At 50.6% G+C, this 24,810-nt stretch overlaps 1 protein-coding gene across 1 annotated transcript in view; it reads left to right on the top strand.

The window, feature by feature from the left end:
* Positions 1 to 16,697, top strand: part of LOC102932092 (zinc finger protein 646) — a 32,182-nt gene extending 15,485 nt beyond the window's left edge. The window contains exons 5-10 of the mRNA XM_043548407.1: positions 1,898 to 2,582; positions 3,825 to 3,885; positions 7,111 to 7,476; positions 8,126 to 8,208; positions 11,922 to 12,025; positions 12,910 to 16,697. Of these exons, the coding sequence (XP_043404342.1) occupies positions 1,898 to 2,582; positions 3,825 to 3,885; positions 7,111 to 7,476; positions 8,126 to 8,208; positions 11,922 to 12,025; positions 12,910 to 14,615 (3,005 nt within the window). The 3' untranslated portion in view covers positions 14,616 to 16,697. The remainder of the gene's footprint in view (positions 1 to 1,897; positions 2,583 to 3,824; positions 3,886 to 7,110; positions 7,477 to 8,125; positions 8,209 to 11,921; positions 12,026 to 12,909) is intronic.
* Positions 16,698 to 24,810: the final 8,113 nt, after the last annotated feature.

A 24,810-nucleotide genomic window follows, 5' to 3' on the forward strand; every position in this document is an offset into this window, starting at 1 on the left:
TCTTTAGAAATCTCACATTGGTACCTTCTTTGCGTTTCGTCAAATCTGCAGTCAAAGTGTTCTTAAAACAAACAACATGCTGGGTCATCATTTGAGACTGCTGTAACATGAAATATATGGCAGAATGCAGGTAAAACACAGAGCAGAAGACATACAATTTTCCACAAGGAGTTCAGTCAGAAATCTAATTAATGCATTATTTTTTTAATGAGCGTCACCAACATGGAAGCATGTCCTGTGGAATGGTGGCCAAAGCATGAAGGGACATATGAATGTTTACCATATCTGACACGTAAATACCTTGCAATGTCTGGGATATAAGTTATATGGGAGATTCACATGCTCTGAGTGTCAGGAATGGATAATACCTCCTTGCTTCTTCAGATACATTAGGATGGCACTGTCCTATTATAATGATAACACTTCTGGGTTTTGACCTGTAGGTGAAGGTATTCACATAGTGGCCTTAAAATCTACAAATAAATTCCTTTTTAATTTTCAGAGCAAACCCTTAAACTCATAGAATCATAGAAATGTAGGGATGGAAGGGACCTTGAGAATCATCAAGTCCAGTCCCTTGTGCTGAGGCAGAACCAAATAAACCTAGACTATCCCTGACAGGTGTTTGTCCGACTTGTTCTTTTAAACCTCCAGTGACGGGGATTCCACAACCTCCCTCAGAAACTTATTCCAGAATGTAACTACCTTTATAGTTAGAAAGTTTCCGAATAGCTAACCTAAATCTTCCTTCATGCAGATTAAGCCCATTACTTGTTCTCCATGTCCACTGAATTGATCACAGTTCTCTTTATAACAGCCCTTATCATATTTGAAGACTGTTATCAGGTTCCCCTCTGCTTTTTCAAAACTAAACATGACCAGTTTTTTAACCTTTCCTCATAGGTCAGGTTTTCTAACTCCTTTATCGTGTTCATTGCTCTTCTTTGGACTCTTTTCAGTTTGTCCACATCATTCCTAAAATGTGGAGCCCAGAATTGGACACAGGATCCAGCTGAGGCCTCCCCAGTGCTGAGTAGAGCAGGACAATTACCTTCTGTGTCTTACATATAAAACTCCTCTTAATGCACCCCAGAATGATACTAGTGTTTTTTTTGCAACTGCATCGCATTGTTGACTTATATTCAATTTGTGATCCACTATAACCCCAGATCCATTTCAGCAGTGCTCCTACCTAGCTAGTTATTCTCCATTTTGTAGTTGTGTGTAGATCTTTCTTTCCTTAATGAAGTACTTTGTACTTATCTTTATTGAATTTCATCTTGTTGAATTCAGACCAATTCTCCAATATGTTACGGTCGTCTTGAATTCTAAGCCTGTTCACCAAAGTGCTTACAACCCCTCCCAGCTTGGTGTCATCTGCAGATTTTATGAGCATACTCTCTCCTCTATTATCCAAGTCATTTATGAAAATACTGACTAATGATGGACCCTAAAGGAGTCAGTCACCCAACCCCCACTGAGTTTTGGAATAGCTGAATTGCTCCCTTCTCTTTGAAAAGGGTTCAGTATGTGTGTGGTGGGGAGGAGGGAGTGAGTTTGGCTCTAGATTTCAGATCTGTTACCAGTTGCAGTCTCCTTTACAAATATCACGAACCCCAAAATGCTTAAAAAACATGATTTTTAAAAAATACTAGTGCATTCTGGGTTCTGTTTATTCACCTTCTGGATTTTGAGCGATTAGGGGTTAAAATTTTCCAGGTTTGCTCCTCAAACAGTAGGGCTAGAAATTGACTCACTTAAAAAAAATGATGATTTTCCAATAATCACATGACTCCAGGAACTGGGCGCTTTGAGAGCAAATATCATGAAAGCTGGCAACACATCTTCCCCCCGCCCCCCACTTACCTCTGGATTCTCTCTCCTCTCATTCCATCAGGTGACGTGGTGCTGAGCGCAAGTCCCCAGCTGGAGGTGCCAAGCGCAAGTCCCCAGCAGGAGGAGACTGAGATGGCAGGGCCACGCAGGGTGTCCCTGGGAAGATACAAAGGGAAGGCGTCACGGACTCAGCGCAGGGTGGGGAGGCAACATGGGAGCCCCACTGGGAAAAGGCAGGTGGAACCAGCCCCTCCCCTACCAGATTTGGGGAAGCCCGAACCCCAGCCCAGGCCTTTCAAATGTCCTGAGTGTGGGAAAACCTTTTGCCGCAGCTCTGACCTGCTCAGACACAAGCGGATCCACCGGGGGGACCGGCCCCACCACTGCACTGAGTGCGGGAAAAGCTTTGTCCGGAACTCCCACCTCCTGATCCACCAGGTGATTCACCGTGGTGAACGCCCCTTCACGTGCAGTGAGTGCGGAAAGAGCTTTAGCCAGAGCTCCACCCTAACAAGGCACCAGCAGATCCACACTGGCGAGAAACCCCACCGCTGCCACCAGTGTGGCAAGAGCTTTGGGCGCAACTCCAATCTGACAAGGCACCAGAGGCTCCATGCGGCCGAGAGGGTCTACCGGTGTGCGGGATGCGGGGAGGCCTTCCGCAGCAGGGGGCTACTCATTTCTCACCAGCGGTGCAGCAAGAAGGAGAGGCCAGAGGCTTGCAGAAAGCGCACAGCGCCAGCTTAGTTAGGGACAAGAGGCAGAGTTTGCTGTAACAAGGGGTTGTGATGCAGCTCGGGGTTCCAAGTACATGTGAGATGGGAATGGCCCCAGTGCCACAACTTAACAACAGTACTGCAATGCAGAGATGATGGGACTACTGCGTTGTTCTCCTGGATAGAGAAGGAAACAGGTTACCTATCTCCAAAAACACTACTCTGTCTGTCTCACCTTAGCATTGTTCTTCTATCGAACCCCAGACATGCTTTATCTAATCTATCTATCTAATCATATGTTCTCCCACTCTCTCTCTCTCTCTCTGTCTCTCTCTCCCCATTGATCACTCCCTATACACACCATCCCTTTGTCTGTCCATCCATCCATTCCATAACAACATAAGTCCCTCCATCTATTCATCCACCCATCCCCATAAACAATACACTGTCTGTCTTTCCTTAGCCCTACTCTTCTACCTGTTCATCCCCGTACTGCCCCTCTGTCTTTTTATCACCACATGCACCTATCTATCTATCTGTCTCTCCCCATACATCTCACCCCTCTGCCTGTCCATCCACCCCTTAACACACTCCAGGCATTCACCTGCCCTGAATCTCATTCTGGTCGTTCTGCCAGATAGATTAAGCGGACTACGAGCTTGGATACGATCCTGGCTGGTTGAGACTCCAGCCCAGTGCACCAACAGGATTGTTACGGGATTTTCAAAGCTTTTGTTTTCAGGCTTCTACAGCTGAGTAGGTTGCGGGAGGTTGACTGGTGGCAGACTTAATTTATGATTGCTATTATTTATAGTACAGTAGTTTTTGAAAGGTCCCATGGAGATTGGGGCCCTGTCATGTGAGGTCATGCACAGACACATCTATCTGAGGGACATATGGCACCCAGCGCTGTAGTATCTGAGCGCTTTGCGTGGTGACAGAGATCAGGGCCTGGCCATGCTGGGCAGTGCACAGGCACACGACAACCAAGGGCTGCAAAGCACACAACAAATGATATGTTGGCTCTGTTGCTGCCAAGACACACCGTGACCGAGATTAAGGCTTCATTTTTCCTGGTGCTGCATTGACCCACGGTGACTGAGATGTGGGGCCCCTTGCTGCATAGACACAAAGTGAGATACAGTCCCTGCTCAAAAGCGCTCACTGTCTGAATAAAGAAAGAGTTGGCCACAGAGGGGACTTGCCCAAGGTTATATAGCAGTTCAGTGGTAGAGCCAAGAACAGAACTCAGGTCTCCTATATCCCGCTCAGTGCCTGGCCTTTCACTTTGGGTGATATTTGTCAGCGGGTTGGTTTGGAAAAAGCTGGTGTGGTGCGTAGAGTCCCAGCTGTCAGAGAGGGACAAGGAAAACAATGTTAATATATTGGGAAAAAAATAAATGTTAATCGTTGGGAATACACAAAGATGCCCCTCCTTGGAAATCCCACCTGTCTGATGTTTTGGTCACTGGCCCCAACACACCAGATCTGTCTGCATAACAACCGGGACAATCTGTAACAGCAAGGACATTAACAAACCCCAAGACAGACTCCGAGGATGAAGGCTGAGCTTTCTACAGCTGCATCTTCACCTCGTCTGCAGGGAAAGCAAGGTTAGTACAAACCCTGGAGGTATCCTTCCCCATATGCACTATGCTGGAGCACCTGCTCAATAGGATTCATAAAGTGATGGGCTCAAAGCTGCCTTGTTTTCCTTACTCAGCATATCCAGCAGTTACTGAGATCTGTGGTAAACACGAATGTAATAATCTGCAGGCAGCAGTTCCCATCTGTGGGCCTCAGAGCACTTTACAAGGAGTATCACTGTCCCCGTTCTATAGAAGGGGAAACTGAGGCACAGAGTGGGGAGCTGGGAGCTCAGGCATCCTGACTTGCACCCTACCCCTCTGCTCTCACCCACTAGATTCCACTTCCCTCCTTGAGCCACAAATAGAACCCAGGAGTCCTGTTTACCTTAGACAAGGAAAAGAAAAGAATCACTATTAGGACCACACACATCAAAGTAAATAACATTCAGCTGACACTTAGATATTTATTTCAAAGCCTGGATTCAAATTCCACTGGAGATGTTGGGGTCATTACAACTCCACATGTTGGAATTTCTGGGTAGTTTTGTGTCATTGTTCTAAAAAAATCTAGGAAACTATATACCCCAGCTATACTGCAAAACTGTATTAAATGGATTTTCTTAAAGTTACAAAGTCAAGCATTCAAAAATTAAGAAATATCAGAATTAAGGTTGTCTGTGCAACCTTGACTCTGCCCCAATTGGGGAAAAAAGTATATGATGCAATTAATATGTTATTAATAGAATGAATATTAATGTTGATTAACAACTAGGACTGATAAAAAATCCATTTTAAGGAAAGATGTCAATTTTTTATTTCAAAGTATTTGAAACTGATCTAATTTTAATTTGTATTTTTTGCAATTTATTATGAATTCTTTACAATTTTTTTAAATCAAAAATAGTACTGAATTTTTTTGTTTACCAAATGCCTAGTTTTTGGAAAACAAAATCAGTGCTTTGATAAAAATGTTGAAATAATTTTTAAAATAAAAATTAAAAGGAAAGAGTATTTTTGCACCAAAAGAACATTTTTGACTGTCAGCTTTTCACAAAATATTTATATTTCGAAAGGCAGTTTCTCACAAAAATGTTTTTTGCTTGAAAAAATTCAACTATTGCTGTTGGGTTTATTTAACATTGATATTGTGGTAATTCCTAAAGGCCTCAATCACATTGGGCCCCATTACAATTATTATCTATTTGTTGCATTCGCACTAGGTGCTGTACAGACAGATGTAATTGGCAGTCCATGTCACAAGAAGTATAAATGCTGGGAGCACCTTGGAGAGATTGCACTTTAATGCACGTGCACAAAAGGGGCAGAGTTAAAGTTCAGGTAGCCTTAACTCTGGCATTTCCTAATGTTTGTGTATCCGACTTTGCAATCTTAAGAATGTAGTTTTCATGTCTGTCGATCTCAGATACTTTATAGGGTCCGCCTTCACCATAGTAACTAAGTAAATCCTTAATGTGTTTATCTTCACAACACTCTTTTGAGGTAAGGAGATATTCCTATTTTTACAGATGGAGAATTGAGGCACAGAGAAACTGAGGGCAAGTATATAGTAGAAACTTTTGCTGGCATAGTAACACCAGTTAGGGATGCAATTTAAAAAACAACAACACTTCTGTACAAGCAAAAGCCCTAGTCTAGACACAATTATATTGGCATAAAAATGCTTTTGTCAATTAAGCGTATTTCATTCGTGGAACCAATATAAGCTATGCCAGCAAAAGCACTTATTTGTCAGAAGATTGGGTCTATAGCATGAGGGTCTGCTATTACAGCTATATCAGCCAACAGTTTCTAGCATAGACTTGGTCTAAGTGACTTGCACAAGGTCTGGCAGGGAGTCTGTAATACAGTAGAGATTTGAACTTAGGTATCTCTAGGTCCTGGCTAGTGGTTAACCATTGCACATGCATCCAGAAACAAAAAAAGAGACAGATCACTACCTTGGTTAATGACCAGACACGAGAATATTTTGGAGTAGACTAACTCTGCACCTGTAGCTCAGAGCAGTGGATTGGAGGCGGGACATAGTGAGTTTGTGGCTTTGGCTAGACTACACTTTAATGGTGCAAATGATACATAGAATTATGGAGCTCAATCTAATTAACTCTAGGTTTGCTTTGTTTTGGCAGGCGTTAATTAAATTCAGCCAGACAGCAAGTGCTAACAAACAGCCTGTAAGGCTGTAGAGAAGCCACTGGCGTGATTGAGCCTGGGGACTGTGCAGAAGGCATCGGTTGTTTGTATTGCGGAAGTGCCTAGAGGCTCTAGGCCCTGTGGGGCGAGGCAATCCCTGCCCTTAGGAGTTTACACTGTTCATAGACCAGACAGACAAAGGAGTGGGAGAGGAAATGGAGGCACAAAGAGGGGAAGTGACATGTCCAAGGTCACAAAGCAGGTCAGTGGCAGAGTTGGAAATGAGTGTCCCCACCCAGTACCCCAGTTATTGAAAGGGAGGGGACACCGTCTCACGTGGGCGCTGGGAACTCACTGATCTCCCAGAAATGTCGGGGGGGGGGGGGGGGGGGGGTAGGCTCGCGGGAGGAAGCCTGGGTAATGGGGGCGTTGGAGCAGACACACGCTACGCAGGCAAATCAATCGCTCTGCCTGCTCCTGATGGGGACGGCAGATCTGCCAATGGCATGAGCGGGGAGGAGGCGCCTCTTCCTCCCCCCCCACACCCAACCTCCTTCCTCCCAGCCCCAGCATTGTCTGTGGATTTTTAACCCCTCGCAGGCTGCGGTGGGCCCCGGCGCTGGGCACAGGGGGGAGATGGAGAAGGTGAGTCCCACGCACTCAGCCCCCAGGTTCAGGGCCCCAGGGAAGGAGGGGAGCGGGGCGCTGGGGGGAGAGATGCCACGACCTCAGCGCCTGGATTCAGGGCACCGGGGAGGGGCCCATGTGCAGGGGGAGACAGGAGGACTCGGACGCCCCGATTTGAGTGCGGGGGGTAGGGGGGGGCATGTGCAGCGGGATCAGGGTGCAGGGCTGTAGCGGGGAAGCTGCGGAGACCCCCGGACTCGGTGCACCAAGGGATCGGCCTGGGTGGGGGGCTAGGCCAGGCCAGCCCCGCTCTTCTCGTCTGTCCAGGGTCTTACCCCGGGCCTGTCACCGCGGGCGCCCCGGGCCAGGCTCCGCGGCGGGGTGGGGAACGCCCCGGGCTCGGGTGCGCGGCGGGGAGGCCGCGGGGCAGGCGCAGATGGACAAAGGGGCCGGGGGCTGGCTTGGCCCTGCGGCCTGCTGGAGCCTGTCGCGCTGCCCGGGGCCGGGGCCTGCGGCGGGGACAGGACCCGTCTGCCCCCCGCCTGCCCCACACCAGGGTGTGTGTGTGCGCGCGAGAGATCTGCCCCTGTAAACCTCCGCGTGCGAGAGAGCGTGATTTGCCCCCAGGACCCGTGTGTGTGTGTGTGATTTACTCCTGGGACCCTTGTGTGTGTGTGTGTGATTTACTCCTGGGACGCATGTGTGCACTCACCTGTGTGATTTACTCCTGGAACCACAGTGTGTATGCACACATGCCTGGGTCGTTTACCCCCAGGACTCCAGTGTGTGTAATTTACCCTGGGACCTATGTGTGTGTGTGAGAGATTTACCTTGGGACCTGTGTGTGTGCACATCCATGTAGATGATAGTGTGTGTGTATGTGCAGGTGTGTGAGATTTGCCTCAGCCCCCAGTGTGTGTAACTTATCCCAGAATCCTTGTGTGTGTGATCCTTCAATATTGGAGGAAGGGTCTATGTGTATGTGCATGTCATTGTGATATTTACCCTGGACCCTATGTGTGCACTTTCCCTATGGGGCAGGGGCCCATGGTGTGTGGGGGCCTTTCCAGCACAGAGGCTCTTGGAGCTGGGAGCAACCCCTTTCTCTCTTTGAGGAGCTGGCTCAGTGGGACATCTCAGCTGGGCCGTCCAGTCCCACCAGGCCAGCGTAAATCCCTCCACGCTCCCTTGTCTCTCCTGTCTTAGGTGGAGTCTGTGACGTACCCTGACTTTCTGGTTGATACTGAGAGCAATGGCCCCTTTCCACTGGAGGATCCCAGCGAGGAGAGGTAATGGCCCAAGCCTGTTTGCCCCTTATAGGACTGAGCATGTGATGGTCTTACTACTCGGCCAGAGTGTCCTTGGGGTTAAGGTCTAGGCCTGGGACTGTGGAGACTTGAGTTCAGTTCCTGCTGCCACATACTTTGTGGGTGACCTCAAACAAGTCATGGACTCTGCCTGGGCCTGAGTTTCTCCAACAGTAAAGTGAGGAGAATGGTTTTGGCTGGTTGCACAGGGCCAGCGATTCCAAGTCTGTGCAATGCTAGCAGTGACAGGATCCTGACCTCAGTTATGGTCTCTTGGTGGTATCATGATATCAGTAGTAAATATGAATAATCTGTAAGTCCTCTGCATACCTTTTAGAGGCAAGAGCCAATCTTTTTGTTGTTATATATCTGTATTACAGTGTAGTCTAAATCTCCACTGAGATTGGGCCCTGTCATGCACAGGCACTGCACAGGCACACAGTGACCACGTAGGGGGCCCAGTCTTGCTGGGCGCTGCACAGACGCGCAGTGGCCAACATCAGGGCCCTGTTACGCCAGGCATGTCACAGGCTGACACAGTGACCGAGTGTGAGATCCAGTTGTGCTGGGTGCTGCACAGACACGCAGTGAGAGTCCCTGCCCTGAAGCGCCTACAGTCTAACTAGACACACCAGGCACACAGTAAAGTACAGATGACATACAAGCAAAATGCTAGGGCCAGGGGGACTTTAACTGTTCTCAGTGGGAGCTGCTGCGTGCTTAGCGCTCTAGGAAATTTAACCACTGACTTAACTGCCTGGAAAACCCGCCTCCAATTGTGGGTGCTGGACAGGCACCCACAGTATAATAATAATATGGGCATCTTTACGCAATCTGCTTGTGCTCTCCATTATTAGCAAGGAGTGGAGGCGTCTGTCCAGTATCCTCTAACTGAAAATCTAATTGCAACATGAATCATAAAGAAAATATAAAAATCACTGCTGACAAAATGTGACACAAGTATAGGTGGGAGTGGTAGTTAGTGGTGGGGATACAGAAAGACCCATGTTGCTTGGTAAGCTGGGCTCATGTGAACAATGTGCATTGGAACCCAGCCAAATGCATGGTCACACATGGGAATGAAGAATATGGGTCACCCATGCAGGATAGGAACCTGTATCCTGGAAAGCAGTGACTCTAGAAAGGACAGGTGAAAACATCTGGCATAGGAGACCCCAGTGCAATGCTGTACTGAAAAGGCAAACTTGATCTTTGGCTATGTAAGCAGGGGAATATCGAGTACCTCTTTCTATGGCATTGCTGAGACCACTATTGGGTACTGTGCCCACACTTCAGAAGGGATGCTGAGAAATTGTTACGGTTCAGAAAAGAGCTACAAGGATGATTCATGGTCTGCAAAACCTGTCATCCATGAAGAGACTAACAGTGCTCAATGTATTTGGTTTACTCAGAAAAGGTTAAGAGCTGACGTGATCCCTGTCTTTAAGCACCAACATGGGGAGGGGATTTCTGAGGGCAGAGAGCTTTTTAACATCCAGGCAAAGGCAAAGCCAGGTCCAATAGCTGGGAGCTGAAGGGAGACTAATTCAGGCTAAGAATAAGAATTAATTTACCAGGGAGCAGAATTAATGGTTGGAACAGCTTCCCTAGGGACTGGGTGGATTTTCCATCAGTGGGAGCCTGTCAGTGGAGATAGGGTGTCTGTTACTCAAGGCTGTGCTCTCGCTCAGCCAGGAGTTATTGGGTAAGAGACAGGAATCACTGGGTGAGATTCTCTGGCCTGGGTTAGGCAGGAGGCTGGACTGGATGGGCACAATGGGCCCTGCTTGCCTTAAAATTTATGAATCTATAAACGGTGGAGTTTCTTGCTCGTTCTTCTGCAGTATCAAGTCCTGGGCTAGACAGACTATGGTGCTGAGGCAGTCCAGTAATCCCTATGTGCTGTAGCTGGGCTAATTTATTAGCATCAAATAACTCGTTCACCCAGTGTTGTCAGCTCTGGTGATTTTTTTTTTTACTGTGAGCGTCGGGATATTTACCTGTTTTTTTCCCCTCAAAGCCCCAGCAACTGGGTCCTTGTATTTATGGAAGAATCTCAGCTTTTATGTTGGGGAAGGGGGGGGGGTATATTTCCAGCCCTTGTGGTTTGTAGGGGCGGGGTCCTAAAGGTTCCAAAAGCACAATTAAAAAAATGTAGCTATATAAAAATAATCTCATTTTTAAGCTGCTCTGATATTTTGGGGGCCTGACTCGTCTTTTTTGAACTCTTTGGGTTGGCAGAATTGTGGGCCAACTTATTTATAGCCAACAATTTGTTCTTCCCCATTTTTTCCTGTCCTGATCGCTGCAGTTTGTTCCTTGTTCCAGCGCCGCAGGCTGCATGGGAACCATGCAAAGAGGCTGGTCAGTGCTATCTTGTTCAGGGCAAGGATTTGAAGAGCAATAATCTCTTCAGTCATCTTTAACTTTAGGGCCAGGCCAAAGCAGCCTCCCAGCTCAGGGATCAAATGTTCATTGTAAGGCACTTGCTGTTAAGCGCACGATCTGCCCCTCATCCCGTGTGGACAGTGGCCCTCTATTTGCACTGATGGAGCCTGCTCAGAAGCAGAGTTAAACTGATGCAAATTTTGGTGGTTTATGGAAACAACTTGTTTCCCTGTGTACATGGGAGATTTGCACCAGGGCTGGAATTGCTGCTTAAGCCCCAGTGTAGCTAAAGCCTGAGTCACAGAGGAAAGGTTCTAACTACAGGTGTGGGCCCTGATCATGTGATCTGACCCTTACACCTGGGTGGACCCAGCTTCGAAATAACAGGCCCAGTGCAGGGTGGAGCATCCATCTGTATTAATCCGCTGAGTCACTGTGGGCTAGAGCCCTAGACCTAGGGCATAGGACACCTGGGTTCACTCCCAGCTATAAAACTGGCTTGCTGGGTGACCTCAGGCAAGTCACTTTCCCGCTCTGTGCCTAGTTTCTTGTCCTGCCCTTTGTCTGTCTTGACTGTAAGCTCTTCTGGGCAGGGGCTGTGTGCAACTATAACACAAATTACAATAATAATGGATCAGGCTGCGTTGTAGGGGGGTGTAACGATCTCTGCCTCCTCAGCTCCCCCTTGAGACATGGGTTGGCCCTGCAGCCATAGTTTCTCTTTCCTCAGTAATTTCTCAGAGGCTCTCTCATAACCAGTAACACCCGTATTGGGCTGGCTTGTTATCATAAACGGCTACAAAATAAAGCCCTGAGAGTCCAAGTTGGAAGCTGATATATTTTGAGGTTTATATATCCATCCTTCCCGACTCTTCATCCAGCCGCTCCCAGGCCTTCTGCCTGGAGTCCCCTTTACCGAGCTGGGGTCTTTTCTCCCCTGGTGTCCCCTGCAGCAGCCTTCTCACTGCTTGCAGCCCTGCCAATCCCCCTCCCATGCCTTCCTACCTTGACTCTCCCAGGCTTCTTCCTTATCTGCCCCAGAGGCCTGATTGGCTCACATGGCCTTTTCCATTCCTTTTTCCCCACCCTCCTGGGACAGTTGGGTGGGGCCGAGACCTATCTCCCTTTAAAGAGGCAGCCGCCCTGTGAAAGGGTGGTTTCAAGGCCTGAGCTGGCACTGATTTATGGCTCACAATAAAAATGTGTTAACTTTGTCAGCTCTCCCCTGCGGGGACCAGCCTCGAACTGGGGTCCAGTGTCTCACCCATACCAATGGCTGTCTCCTGTCTTCTTTTCCCATGCACAAGCTTCCCGATGGCACACTCAGCCGAGTTCTCGTGGATGGAGCGAGGAGAGGAGCTATGTGACGCCGACTCAGATGAGCGGGAGGAGCTGAGAGTTGTCCTGACAGGTGAGGAATTCCGGAAGAGAACCTGCAGTGGGAGCAGGACCGTAGGGAGTTGCCAGACCGGATCAGCACCCAGGTCTGTCTAGCCCAGTCTCCTGTCACCGACAGTGGCCTGCACCAGATGCTGCAGGGGAAGGTGGGAGAACCTGCAGTAGCAGATTGGGGCTAATCTGCTGCCATGTTCGATCCCATCGTGGTTTCTAATCGTTAGAGATCGGCTCAAGCCATTAGCATTAAGTAGCTCTGGATGTTCCTGTTATCCACATAGACAGCCAGGCCTGCTCTGAGTCCTGCTAAGCTTTCAGCCTCCACTACATCTGGTAGCAATGAGTTTCATGCACTGTTTTATACACCATACGAAAAAGGTTTAGAATTTGCTGCCTTTCACTTTCACTGCATGACCCCCTTTTATTATTTACTGTTTGTACTGAAGTAGCTGCCAGCTCCTCCAGGGAGCCTACAAGCCCTGGGAGCCCTGGGTCTGCACCTTTACCTTGTGAGTGTCAAAGAGCTGCTGAGCTGGAGCTTTCATTTCAATTTTTGTAACAGAAAATTGAAGTTTTCCCGTAGCAAATTTTAAATTTTGCAGAAACAGTTATTTTCCGTCAGAAAAATCATTCTGGCGGACAATTCCCAACCAACCCTAGAGGTGTCTTCCTCCAAGCACCGCTCTAGCTCAGCCAGGAGTTACTGGGCTGGAGGCAGGAATGGTTGGGGGAGATGCGCTGGGCTGGGTTAGGCAGGAGGCCGGGCTCGATGGGCACAGTGGGCTGTTCTGTCCTTGACACCTATGACTCAGTGCAGGGCCCTCCCTCCCCATTAGATACTTCCTCCCCTTGGCATGACTGACGTGTGTCTGGGTTCCCTTTCTCTTTTCCTTCCGCCAGATGACGGCGCCCTGAGTGAGGACGAGGAGGCGGACGATGTGCAGGAGCAGGACGACGATGATGGGGAGCCAGAAGGGCCATTCTCAGCCCGCTCCGAAGGGGACGACTCCTGCGGGAGCTCTGAGAGGCCACAGGGTAGATGGCGTGATGCAGGTGCGGGTGAGCAGGCCTGCGATGCGGAGGATAAGCCCTTCCGGTGCTCTGAGTGTGGCAAAGGGTTTGCCCAGAGCTCCAACCTGATCAAACACCAGCGGGTCCACACCGGGGAGCGGCCCTACCGCTGCCACCAGTGTGGCAAGGCCTTCACCTGGAGCTCATCGCTGCTGGAGCACCAGAAATCTCATGCTGGCGAAAAGCCGCACAGCTGTCCAGAGTGCGGGAAGAAGTTCAGTCGTGGCTCCACCCTGCTGGAGCACCAGCGCATCCACACCGGCGAGAAGCCTTTCCGCTGCCACCAGTGTGGCGCCCGCTTCAGCCAGAGCTCCACGCTGGTGCACCACCAGCGCACCCACACCGGGGAGCGTCCCTACCGCTGCGACGAGTGCGGGCGCAGCTTCGGCCGCAAGTCCACACTGGTGACCCACCGCCGAACCCACACCGGCGAGAAGCCGTACCACTGCCTGGAGTGTGGACGCAGCTTCGTGGTCAGCTCGGACCTGGCCAAGCATCAGCGCACCCACACCGGCGGCCAAGGCCCCTACCGTTGTGGGGAGTGCGGGGAGGGCTTTGGCTGGAGCGCCGCCTTGGCTGCCCATCGAGCCAGCCAGCATGGTGCCGAGAAGCCCTACCGATGCTCCGAGTGCGGGGAGGCTTTCCACCAAAGCGCTACGCTGCTGGTGCACCAGCGCACCCATGCCGGCGACGAGGCCTTCACCTGCTCCGACTGTGGGGAGTGCTTCCTGGAGAGCGCCAAGCTGGCCCGGCACCGTCGCACCCGGCACAGCGCCGACGGGGAGGAGAAACCTTTCAAGTGCTCTGAGTGCGGCAAGGGCTATGCCCAGAGTGCTGGCCTGCGACACCACCAGCGAGAGCAACCCTTCCGCTGCCCACAGTGCGGCCTGAGCTTCCTGTGGAGCTGCCGGCTGGCTGAGCACCGCCGCAGCTGCCGCATGGCTGAGAAGCCCTACAAGTGCCCCGAGTGCGGCAAGAGTTTCGGCCAGAGCTCCAAGCTTCTGCGGCACCAGGTGACTCACACCGGCGAAAAACCCTACAAGTGTCCTGAGTGCGGCAAGATCTTCAGCCAGAGCTCCAATCTGGCGGAGCACCGGCGCACGCACGCCGGCCAGAAACTCCACCGCTGCGGCATCTGTGGCAAGAGCTTTGCCCTGGGCTCCTATCTGGCCAAGCACCAGATCACCCACACTGGGGAGCGGCCCTACCGCTGCACCGAGTGCGGCAAAGGCTTCCGGCAGAGCTCCAACTTGATCCAGCACCAGCGCACCCACACCGGCGAGCGCCCCTACACCTGCCCCCAGTGCGGTAAAAGTTTCTGCCAGAACTCGCACCTCATCAAGCACCGGCGCACCCACACTGGTGAGCGCCCCTACCGCTGCCCCCAGTGCGGCAAGAGCTTCCGCCAGAGCGCCAACCTGCTGGAGCACCAGAACACCCATACCGGCGAGCGCCCCTACCAGTGCGGCCAGTGTGGCAAGAGCTTTTGCTGGAGCTCAGCCTTCAGCAAACACCAGAGGACGCATCTCAGCTAGGGGAGCTGTGCTGGGACCTACCTGAGCCTGGGGCCCTGTATTGGGATTCTCGGTCCCCCCATATGGGGATCACCAAGCTCCATCTCCAATTATGGACCCCATATGGGGATCCCCAGGAGCCAGGGCAACACTGGGACCCCTCCCTGCTTCCCCCCTCTCCCCTCCGAGCAAGGGGACCCTATAGAGAGACCACCAGGACATCCCATGGACATGCTGGAGATCCCAGCCTATCTTGCATCAGGATGGCCCTGGTTGTTCCTTTCCATAAGGGAAGCAGGATGCAGCCATGGCACATGGAGGCAAACCAAGATCAGGCCCCGTCATGCCGGGCACTGCATAGACACGCAGCGACTGAGATCAGGCCCCGTCATGCCGGGCGCTGCACAGACACACAGTGACTGAGATCAGGGCCCTGTCACACCCGGTGCTGCACAGACACAGTCAACCACAGTCTCTGGTTTACATCACTTACATGTTCTGCTGTCCATTGCCTCCCTGTCCAATGCAGGACTGATCAAACAGTGTATTGGCCCAGTCTCGTTCTGCATATCCCTAGTGGCTGAGATTTCACTTTCTCTGTTAGGTGACCATTGTACAACTCTCGTCTTTAGCAAATCTTTGATGACACTGAAACTAAACTTCTCATTTTGCTGACTCCTTTGGAGTTTTGTTATTAAGAAGGATGGGGAAATGAGAGATTGTGCTTTGGGGTCTAATACAACTAAGAAGACTGCTAAGTAATTTTGTTAACCACAGGGTGAAAGGTGAGGTGCTATTGTGAATCGGAAAGGAGCTAAGAGACAGGAAAGTAATTGTGGGAAGAAATGGAGAGTTTCCACAAGCTTCAAACCCACGATTGGCTCAGGAAGACAGCAAAGCCCTAATCACCAGGCTGCCAAAGACTGAGAGCCTCTTCCTGTATTCAAAGAGCTGTAGAGGGAAACTAGAGACCTTTAAGCTTAGAGGATTTTTTTTGGAAACCTGATCTTTGTGCCTAGCCTCCTTTGCGAGCTGGTCCCTCACCTTTTTTTGCCACCTGCATGTCCATCTTTGTCTTTTTGCAAAACTAGGTTCCAGCCCTCCACCAATTCCTCAGGACTCTTCCACACTGTATGTTGTTGGATTGTGGAACTCCCTGCCACAGGTTGCTGCTGTAGCTGAGAACTTAGCCAGATTCAAAGAGGGACTGGATGTTTATGTGGATAACAAGACCTGTATGATAGTAAATGATAAAGAAGCGGGTTTGGAAAGAATATTAAACCTCAAGTTCCAGGGTTTAAGGTGATCTCTAGCTATTATGATTTAGGATGAGACATTCATGTGGGTAGATGATCCCAAACATGGGTTCCTCTCACTTTCTTCTGCAGCATCTGGTGCCAGGCCAGTGTCAGAGATAAGACACTGGGCTAGATGAATCCCTGGTTCGATACAGTCTGGCAGTCCCAGTTTTGAAAGCGCTCCTGTCACTAATACGCAGTTATAATGAGAGCACCTAGGCTAGACAAAATATTGTAGAGCAGACACAGGCAGGGAATGATATTCATTCCTTCTGCTCTGAGACAGATATGCAGACAACCTCACTGTAAGCATGAACCGCTTTCTGGGAAAAGCTTTTATTTTCTAACATGATAATCTAGGCAGCATCTTTGTGATTAGACCAGGAGCCGGGCAGCCCGGACTCCTGGGTTCTCTCAGCAGCCCTTCCACTGACTTCCCCTCTCCCTGTCCATCTGGGCTAGTGAGGATTCATCTATGAGTAAAGAGCTTTTGAGCTCCTCAACTAGAAATCCCTACATCAATGCAGAGTGTAGGGCGAAAGATTCTCTTTTATGTATGTCTTTTGCAAGTGATTTTTACCAAAGCTGTTAGGGGCGATCTCGGGAATGACAGACCAGTGAGCCCTACCTCACCGTATCTGTTAAATCCGGTTGAAACAATAAACAAAAATAGAGTTACCAAACATCTAGAAGATAGTGATATATGCTAGTGTCTAACCAGCACGGCCTCCCCAAAGGGAAACCATGCCTCACTAACCTATTAGAATTCTTTGAGTGTGTCAATAAAATAGTGACTAAAGGAGAAGTCATGGATGTCATTTCTTGAACTTTTAACAAGGCTTTGACCCAGGTACTTCATGAGAGGCTCTGAAGGATGAATGGCAAAGTACCATCCTGGAGCAGCAACAAAAAGGAGGGAAAATGGTCTATTTTTAATGTTGCAAAAAGGCCAGCAGTAGATGTCACAAGGTTCTGGGGTTTATTAGGTAGAAAGGGGGTTAGTGTTGGGATTTGGGGATAGAAGGGTCAGATCTGGGTCTTATTGAATAGACAGGGTCAGGGTTGCAGTTATCATTCTTATGGTGTAAAGGCCTTTTCACAGAGGAAGGTTTGGCAGCATGTCTTGGAGACATTCACACTCTGCATTCACTTAGTCCCCTCTGGCCATTCATTCCTCAGCTGGATCCCCTCAACCCAGCATGCTTTGGCCCCAGTTCTTGTGTCCTGGGTGTAAAAAACATGTTGAGGCCAGAGAATCTCCCACATTGATTTCTGCCTCCAGCCCCAAAACTCCTGGCTGAACTGGAGTGGAGCTTTGAGAAAGAGATGCCCCATCTCCACTGACAGACACACGCACACACCCCACTGATGTTTAGGTTTTCAAGTAAGTGTGACCCCCATCTGCTCAGTGCAGCACACTGGCCCCCTCTACTGGTAACTGGCCCACACAGCAGCTGATGAACCTGCTCCAGCCTTGATTAACAGGGAAGTCTTTTAGCTCAGGCCAGAGCGGTTTGTGCTTTAAGAAGAAGTGGTTACATGCAAACAGCAACATTGGTAGTTTAAAAAAGAAAAAGATTTAGGGAGAAAATTTTATGCTGTATCCAAACCCAACAGCTTCCTGAATGACGGGTCAGGAAGGGATGATGAGAACTTGTATGGCCTCAGAGTTCCTACACCCCAGGTAGCCGTCCCAAGGAGTGGGGGACTCACTGATAAGTATGGTTGGTACTTTTTGAAGGCCACAGCCACAAACCCCCAGTCACCACAACGCCACTCTGCACTTGGTTAATAAAAACCCATGAATGAACTCAGTTACTATTCAAATAGAGGTGTCCCCCCTACTCTCCTTTACTTCTGATCCCAGTCTTGATTTTCTTCTCAGAAGCTGCTGGGTCCTGTCCCCTCCGAACTGGTAAGGAAACATTGAGACTAAGTAGCTGGACCCATATGGTCCTTGAGTCCTCAGATGTGACATCACTGTCTCATCCACAGGTTTTACTTCCCACAGCCCTATATACACAACTAACAAACCAGATTACTGACCACATTACTTCCACAAGGACAAAGGTGCTGTAGCCCAGGTGCTTCCTGTATGCAGCTAGCACCTGTGTGAACAAAATGTTTCTGATCCCCATGCGTCCACTGCCTAGAGAGAATGGCTAGGGCTATGGCAGGCAGCAGCATGACCTGAGTGTGGTATCTCTTGGCTTCCCCATGGAGCGCCCAGCTACCTCCCTGCCTCTGTTCAGGAGCAGCTAAAACCCTTCTCTCTGGCTGGCAGACATCCAGAACTCATTGCATAGCTAGGGCCAGATGAAGTAGGCCAAGAGTCCCCCCTCCTCCCCAGCCATGAGCCATGAGCAATACAGTGGCGCTGCTCTCATCCATGTGAGTGGGATTGTCCAAAGTTCCGAAGGCTTTGTCTACGCTCAGGAAAATTCATCAAAATTAACTAAAGAGGTTGCATTTAAACTGGATTGGCTGAATTGGATTAAAATCCCATCCAATGGGGAGGCACCATCAACCACCCCCATGCTTATTTCCCCGCCCTATAATTCCCTTTCCATGACAGTATCCACACACCCTGGTCCTGGGTCTCCATTGACTGGTGCCCTTTCCTGTTAACACACTGGGGGTGCTATGTCTGATGGCAAACGTGCCATCTCTGATAGCTCCAGCCCAGTTTGCAGAATCACCCCTCTGTGCTTGTCTCTGCTGTATGTGCAGGTTGGTGCTAGTCTGCCAACAGGAGCCTTATCCCAGGCTCAGTGGAGGAACAAACAACGGACTAGAACAGAGCTTGTGGGTCATGAGATCCAGTCCCCAGCTCTTGCTGGCAACCCTGTCATATAATCCAAACTCCCATCTTAAAACCAGCTCAGTTTCGTGTCCCTGCTGCTCCTATTGTGAGGCTGTTCCAAAACCTCACTCCTCTGATGGTGAGAAACCTTTTAATTTCCAATTTACATTTAGTCATGGCCAGTTTAGCCCCATTTCTTCTTGAGTCAATGTGACCTTTAGCTTCCATTGGTCTTCTCCCTCCCTGGTGTTTGCCACCCTAGTGTATATATAGAAAGCAATCAGATCCCCCCTCTGCTTGGAGTTTATTAGGCTAAACAAGACAAGCTCTTCCAGTCTCCCCTTGTAAAAATACTCGAGGGAATTCTGTGCCAAAAGAATACAAATTCTCACACACTATTTTAAAATTCTGCAAAATTCTGCATATTGTATTTGTCTATCAATAAATAAATCCCCACAGCATGGCGGTGGGGAGCACAGGACACTGGCTGCACGCAGGTGGGCACTCACCCTGCAGCCCCCCGCCCCTCCCGGGACATGGACTCAGTGAGGCTGCATCCAATCTTGACACAATGCAAGGGCTGGGCCTGCCCCTCCACGCCAGGCACAACAAGCTAGCAAGCAAGAGGGACAGAGTCTTACACACATGCCCAGCCACAGCCCCTGCTCCAGGTGTGGAGCAAGCAGACACAGGTCAGCAGGATCCAAGTGTGTGGGGGGGGCAGCACTTAATGTGGGGTGAGAGGGTTCTGTGTGGGGCAAGCTCGGTGTGGGTGGCTCAGTCAGGGGTCTGGGTGGGGAGATCTGGATGTGCAGGGGCTTGTTGAGGGGTTTCAGGTGAAGGTGGTTGTAGCTCAGCAGGGGTTGTCTGGGTGTGGGGGAGGGTGGGGCTTAGCAGGGGTCTGGGTTCAGCTGGTTGGGGCTCACTGGGGTGGGAGTCTGAATATGGGGGAACTAAGTGGGAGGTGGTCTGCGTGCAGGGGGTGGAGGTCTGGATGCAGGAGGGTGGGGCTGGGCAGAGATGTCTGAGTGCAGGCAGACTCCAGGTGCCTGGGGGTTGGACAGACAGGGGAGCAGCTCCCTATACAGTGACCCCCTCCCGCACAGCTGCGAAGAGACTATGAACTTTTCTTTTGTGTTCCCTGTGCCCCTAGGGCAGATTCTTTGGTCCTTTAACCTTTTCCATTTCCCCTTATTCCTCTTACAATTGCAGTTTCATAAATTTGCTTTGAGCTTAATGTAGTGATTAGTGGGTCAGGGAAATGCCTGGTGTGGAGAAAGCACCCTGGAGTGGGGACACCCTAGCCCCATTCTAAGTGACCATGAGAAGACTGGAGGTTAAGCTTTCCAGGAATCATGGGCCCAGCCTTGTCAGGGTTACGAGGACTCTGCCTCACAGGAGAGTGGAAGGGGAATCCTTGAGGTCAAGCAGGCCTCCAGATAAAACAAGATGGAGTGAGGACTCACATCCTTTTGGTATCCTAGTCCACTGGGGTAGTGCAGAAGCCAGGAAAGTTCCTCACAATAGCAGGATCATTCTCACACTTACATGGTCCTGCTTTGAGCAGGGGGTTGGACTAGATGACACTCCATTACAATCCCCCTCCAGCAATCCCTCCTTTTGCATTTATAGCCCTCTATACCTTTGTACCCATCCCCTTTTCTGAATATCTGAGTGCCTCACACGCTTTAGTGTATTTATCCTCAGAAACTCCCTGTCCCTTACAGATGCGGAATTGAGGTACAGAAAGGGAGTGCCACAAAAGGGAGTCCTGTGCAGAACAAAAAAATTGAGGCCAGGTCACCCTGTTATGAGAGAACTGGACTTGACATAACTGGAGACATTTTGGGATACAGCCACCATTGACTAAAAGCGGGAACATCTCAGTCAGGAATCATTTGTATTTGCATAAGCAGGCAAAACAGCTGCACAGCTGCAACTCTGCTAATAAGAATAGAGAAAGTAACAGATTCATGAGAATGGGAAGGAGTGTGGAGAGCTGATCTTGAAGCTGGGTGCTTCTGATTGTGAGTTCATTGCTGTTGCTATGAGTAAAAGTTGCTTTGCTAATAAATAAAATTATGAGTTGTTTTTGCTAATGCTAGGAGAATAGTCAGCCCACTAGGGGTTACTAAAAGTTATGTGGTTTATTTGAATAGTCTATTGAAAGATAAGTAAGAGTATGCAAAGTGGAGCACTTCAAAGAAGCTTTTCTACAAGCAAGGAGCTGACATCTTACTCCCCGGCAGCTAGGAAGAAGGCTGATCACCTGAAACCTGCTGTTGCCACTCAAAACCATTTCAGACTTTGGGTAACTATATCTGGGGTGCTCTATACTATTGCATATGCATGTGTGCTTAAGACTCAATGAAGAAGGAGCTTTGGGTGAAAGCACTCTTTTTTGTGCCATTCATTTATCAGCCGGAGGAGCTGTGACCTCCCCCTTGACGGAAATCTCCTAGAAAGATAATTGTAAATTACCATAGGTTTGGGTTCAGATACTCCCAGGTGACAGATTTGGCAAGCCACCCAGGACTGGTTTGTTGCAATAGGGACTAGAGGATGGAGAGACAGGGTCGCAACCTGTAATTCCCATGTTGTAGTCTTCAAGTAAATTTACGGATATATTCCATTATGGGGACTTAGGACTAAGGTTGGTAGCCTGGTCAAGGGAGAAAATATGACAGAAGGAAAGGGAACATCTGGAAAGGTTGGAAATGCTTTTGCGGTGCAGCTTGACAGAATATGGTAATGGTCTCTGGAAGCTTGAAGCTTCTACCAGTCCCATGGCATTCTTTAAGAAATGGGAAATGTGGGTCAGCATGGGAAACTCCAAATTTTAAGGCAAAGAAAAAGACTGCATTACAGGGATTGTGTGTGGTAGCAATAGTATTAGATACAGAGATAGATACGTTAAAGGCAAGAGTGGATGAGTTAGACACAGATAAAGCTGGGAGAGAAAAAGAAACAACTTGCCTAAAGGCAGAATCAGACACCGTCAGGGATACGACCCTCACTCAGGCAGCATAGATAGTGGCAACGCAGAAGCAAGTGTGTGATCGTGAGAGAGTCGAGCAGGAAGTATGCGAGTTGAAAAAGCAGAGAACAGCAAGGCAGTGGTTAGAGACTTATTGAAGAATACCAAGAGTAAGACCCAGGCAGACCATGGGGAATGTAAGAGACAGATTTATGCCCTCAGAGTGGAGCTGGGAGGGCAGAGAGGAATAGTGGCTGCGATCAGAAGGTCTCATAGTCTAGGGAGGGGGGATGAGTCAGAAGAAGGCCCTGATTTTCATCCTCCTTATTAATGCTATGAGAAGGATAACTCTAATGAGTTTCTCCTGGGTCCTTTCAGGTAGTCCCCATATGGCTCTTTGCTCCAAACACTGGAAGAGCTGCAGAAGCCCCTGCCCATAGCCCCAACAGTAAACACCACAGTATGGTAGATTGGCCTCCCAGGAGGGTAATTTAAAGGGCTGGGGCGGAAGCGGTGGCTGGAGCCCCAGGGTCCTTTAAATCCCTGACAGAACCCGGCCGCCGCTACCCCAGGGCTCGGGCAGCAGGGCTCAGGTGGGGATTTAAAGAGCTCAGGGCTCCAGCAGCCGCTAGCACAGCGGAGCCCCAGGCCCTTTAAAGCTCTGCCAGAGCCCAGAGTCCCGGGGTAGAAGTGGCAGCTGGGAGTCCCCAGGGCTCCTCAGTGATTTAAAGGGCCTGGGGCTCCGCTGCGGTAGTGGCAGCTGGAGCCCTGGGCCCTTTAAATCAACCCTGAGCCCCGTGGCTCCCAGCCACCCCTGCAGCTGGTAGCTCGGGGGTGATTTAAAGGGCCCCGGGCTCCCAGCCGCCACTACCGCAGCTGGAGCCCTGGCCCTTTAAATCAAGATTTAAAGGGCCCGGGGATTTAAGGCCCTGCCTCTTCCGGTTAAGGCCACGCCTCTTCCGGTTGAGGCCACGCCCCCCGCTCAGGACTCCGGCGTACCGGTAAGTCCTCTAACTTACTTTCACCCCTGCCTAGCACTGACATGCTGGATTCAGAGAAAATTCAATCGGTTGCAAAGCTTGTGCCTCTACAGACCATGGCACTTCCCAGGGGCAATTACATGAAGGTTGGTCACTAATGAGGTAAACTCAGGAGCGAAAGCTGAGGGTGCCAGTGAGAAGATCTTCGCTTGGTCTCAACTGAAAGCCTTGAACCCATGCTGGGTCTCACTAGTAATCCACTGAATTTATTGTGTGACTGTGTATGTGCATGTGTGAATGTCTTAATTGTACTTTTATGACCTTCAAGGAGGAGAGTATTATGAGAAAACTGGACTTGACATTTTGGATATACAGTCGTGTAGCAAGTTGGGACTCACCAAGCGCACCTCCTGCTGGTTGCTCCTGGGAATTAGCTCAGTCCAGTCCTGGAATGCCCTCTGCAGGAGGTGACTCGCCCATTCTGCTCTCTCTCCACCATCAGGGACCCACGTTGCTCTTGGCCCGCAGCATCCTCTTCAGAGCACAGCCCTCCAGCCCCTCCAGCTCTGCCCCAACTCAGTTCTCCCCGCTTCAGGGGGAATCAGCGGTCCTCAGTTCAGTCCCACCGCAGTGGTGAACTGCAGCTTCTTAGTGTAGCCCATCTCCCAAGTCCTTTATATGGCCACTCCCTCCAGTGGCCAGTGGGGCAAAGGTGAGGGAGACCCAGGCCCACCCACTACTCTGGGCTGTGGTCCAGGGACCCTTGAGCAGCAGCCGCTTGCTTCCTTCCTCCACTCCCCTTTACTGCCTGCCTTCACTGGGACACTTTCCTGTAGCCCTAGCACCCAGTCAGCCCTTGTTTCAAGGCCTGCAGTCAAGCAGGGGTCAGCCAGAGCTCCCGCTGCCCTGCTACTCTGCCCAGCACTGTTCTGTCCAGGGTGCTGCTCCTTCTACCGGGAGCCAGTCCTCCTCTCTTGCTGGTCGCGGGGAGACTGATCTCTCTTGCTCTGCTGGGCAGCCCTTTATATCTGGGCTGCTCTAGCAGGCCCTTTCCTGACTGATGCCCTGTCAGGACTGGCTGCAGCTCTGTGCAGCCTCCCTGGCTGCTTCTGCCCCTCCCCCTCTGGAGTGGGCCACTGCACTGTGACAGGTTTCGCCTCTCTGGCTGCCCTGCTGGCTGGAGCTTCCTCCCTTGTGCTGCTGCTGCTGGCTCAGACCCCTTCCATAAGCTGCTGCTGTTGCTACTGTTGTGGGGAAGGGGGGCCCTGCCGGACTGCCCCCCCATCCCCACCCCTCTGGAGGGAGAGCATTATCATCACCACCACTGCCACCACTTGTCTGGGTCCTCACCTGGCTGGCTGGTCCTGGGCGGGGACTTCAACACCACCCTTGAGGACTGGGACTGCTCAGGACTTGAGAGCTGCGAGGCCACCATGGGCATCCTCAGGGAGATCGTGGCCCATCATTCCCTGGTGGACGTCTGGCACGACCACCACCTGGACAATGGACCACCTTTACCTGTGTCCAGGTGGAGGACCGTATTTATCTATCTTGTTTCCATCTGACATGAGCCCACTCCTCCAGCATCTGGCCGGCCCCATTCTTGGGCCACCGCCTGGCAGCCATGGCGGCCTCTCTGAGTTCAGAGAGGCTGGGGCCGGCCTATTGGCATTTCAACAACAGCTTGCTGGAGGACATGGGCTTCATGGCGTCCTTCCAGGAGTTCTGGCTGGCCTGGTGAGGGCAGAGGCGTGCCTTTCCCTTGGTGTGGTGGTGGTGGGAGGTGGGGAAGGTGCGTGCCCGGCTCTTCTGCCATGTCTACACACGGGGCACCAGCCAGTGGAGGGATGCAGTGATAGGGCAGTTGGAGTGGGAGGTCTTGGAGCTGGAGAGGCATCTGACCACCAGCCCTGAGGATCCATCCCTCTGCGCAGCGTACCGGGAGAAGTGGGAGGAGCTCCAGGCCCTGAAAGACCGCGGGGCCCAGTGTGCCTTCGTTCAATCCCGCATCCGTCTCCTGCGGGAGATGGATCGGGGTTCCCACTTCTTCTATGCCCTGAAGAAAAAGGAGGGGACAAAGAAGCCCATCACCTGCCTCCTGGCTGAGGACGACACCCCCCTCACGGATCCGGAGGAGATGTGTGGAAGGGCCAGGAAA

This window comes from Chelonia mydas, chromosome 6 (genome assembly GCF_015237465.2).
Source record: "Chelonia mydas isolate rCheMyd1 chromosome 6, rCheMyd1.pri.v2, whole genome shotgun sequence".
Taxonomy (NCBI): domain Eukaryota; kingdom Metazoa; phylum Chordata; order Testudines; family Cheloniidae; genus Chelonia; species Chelonia mydas.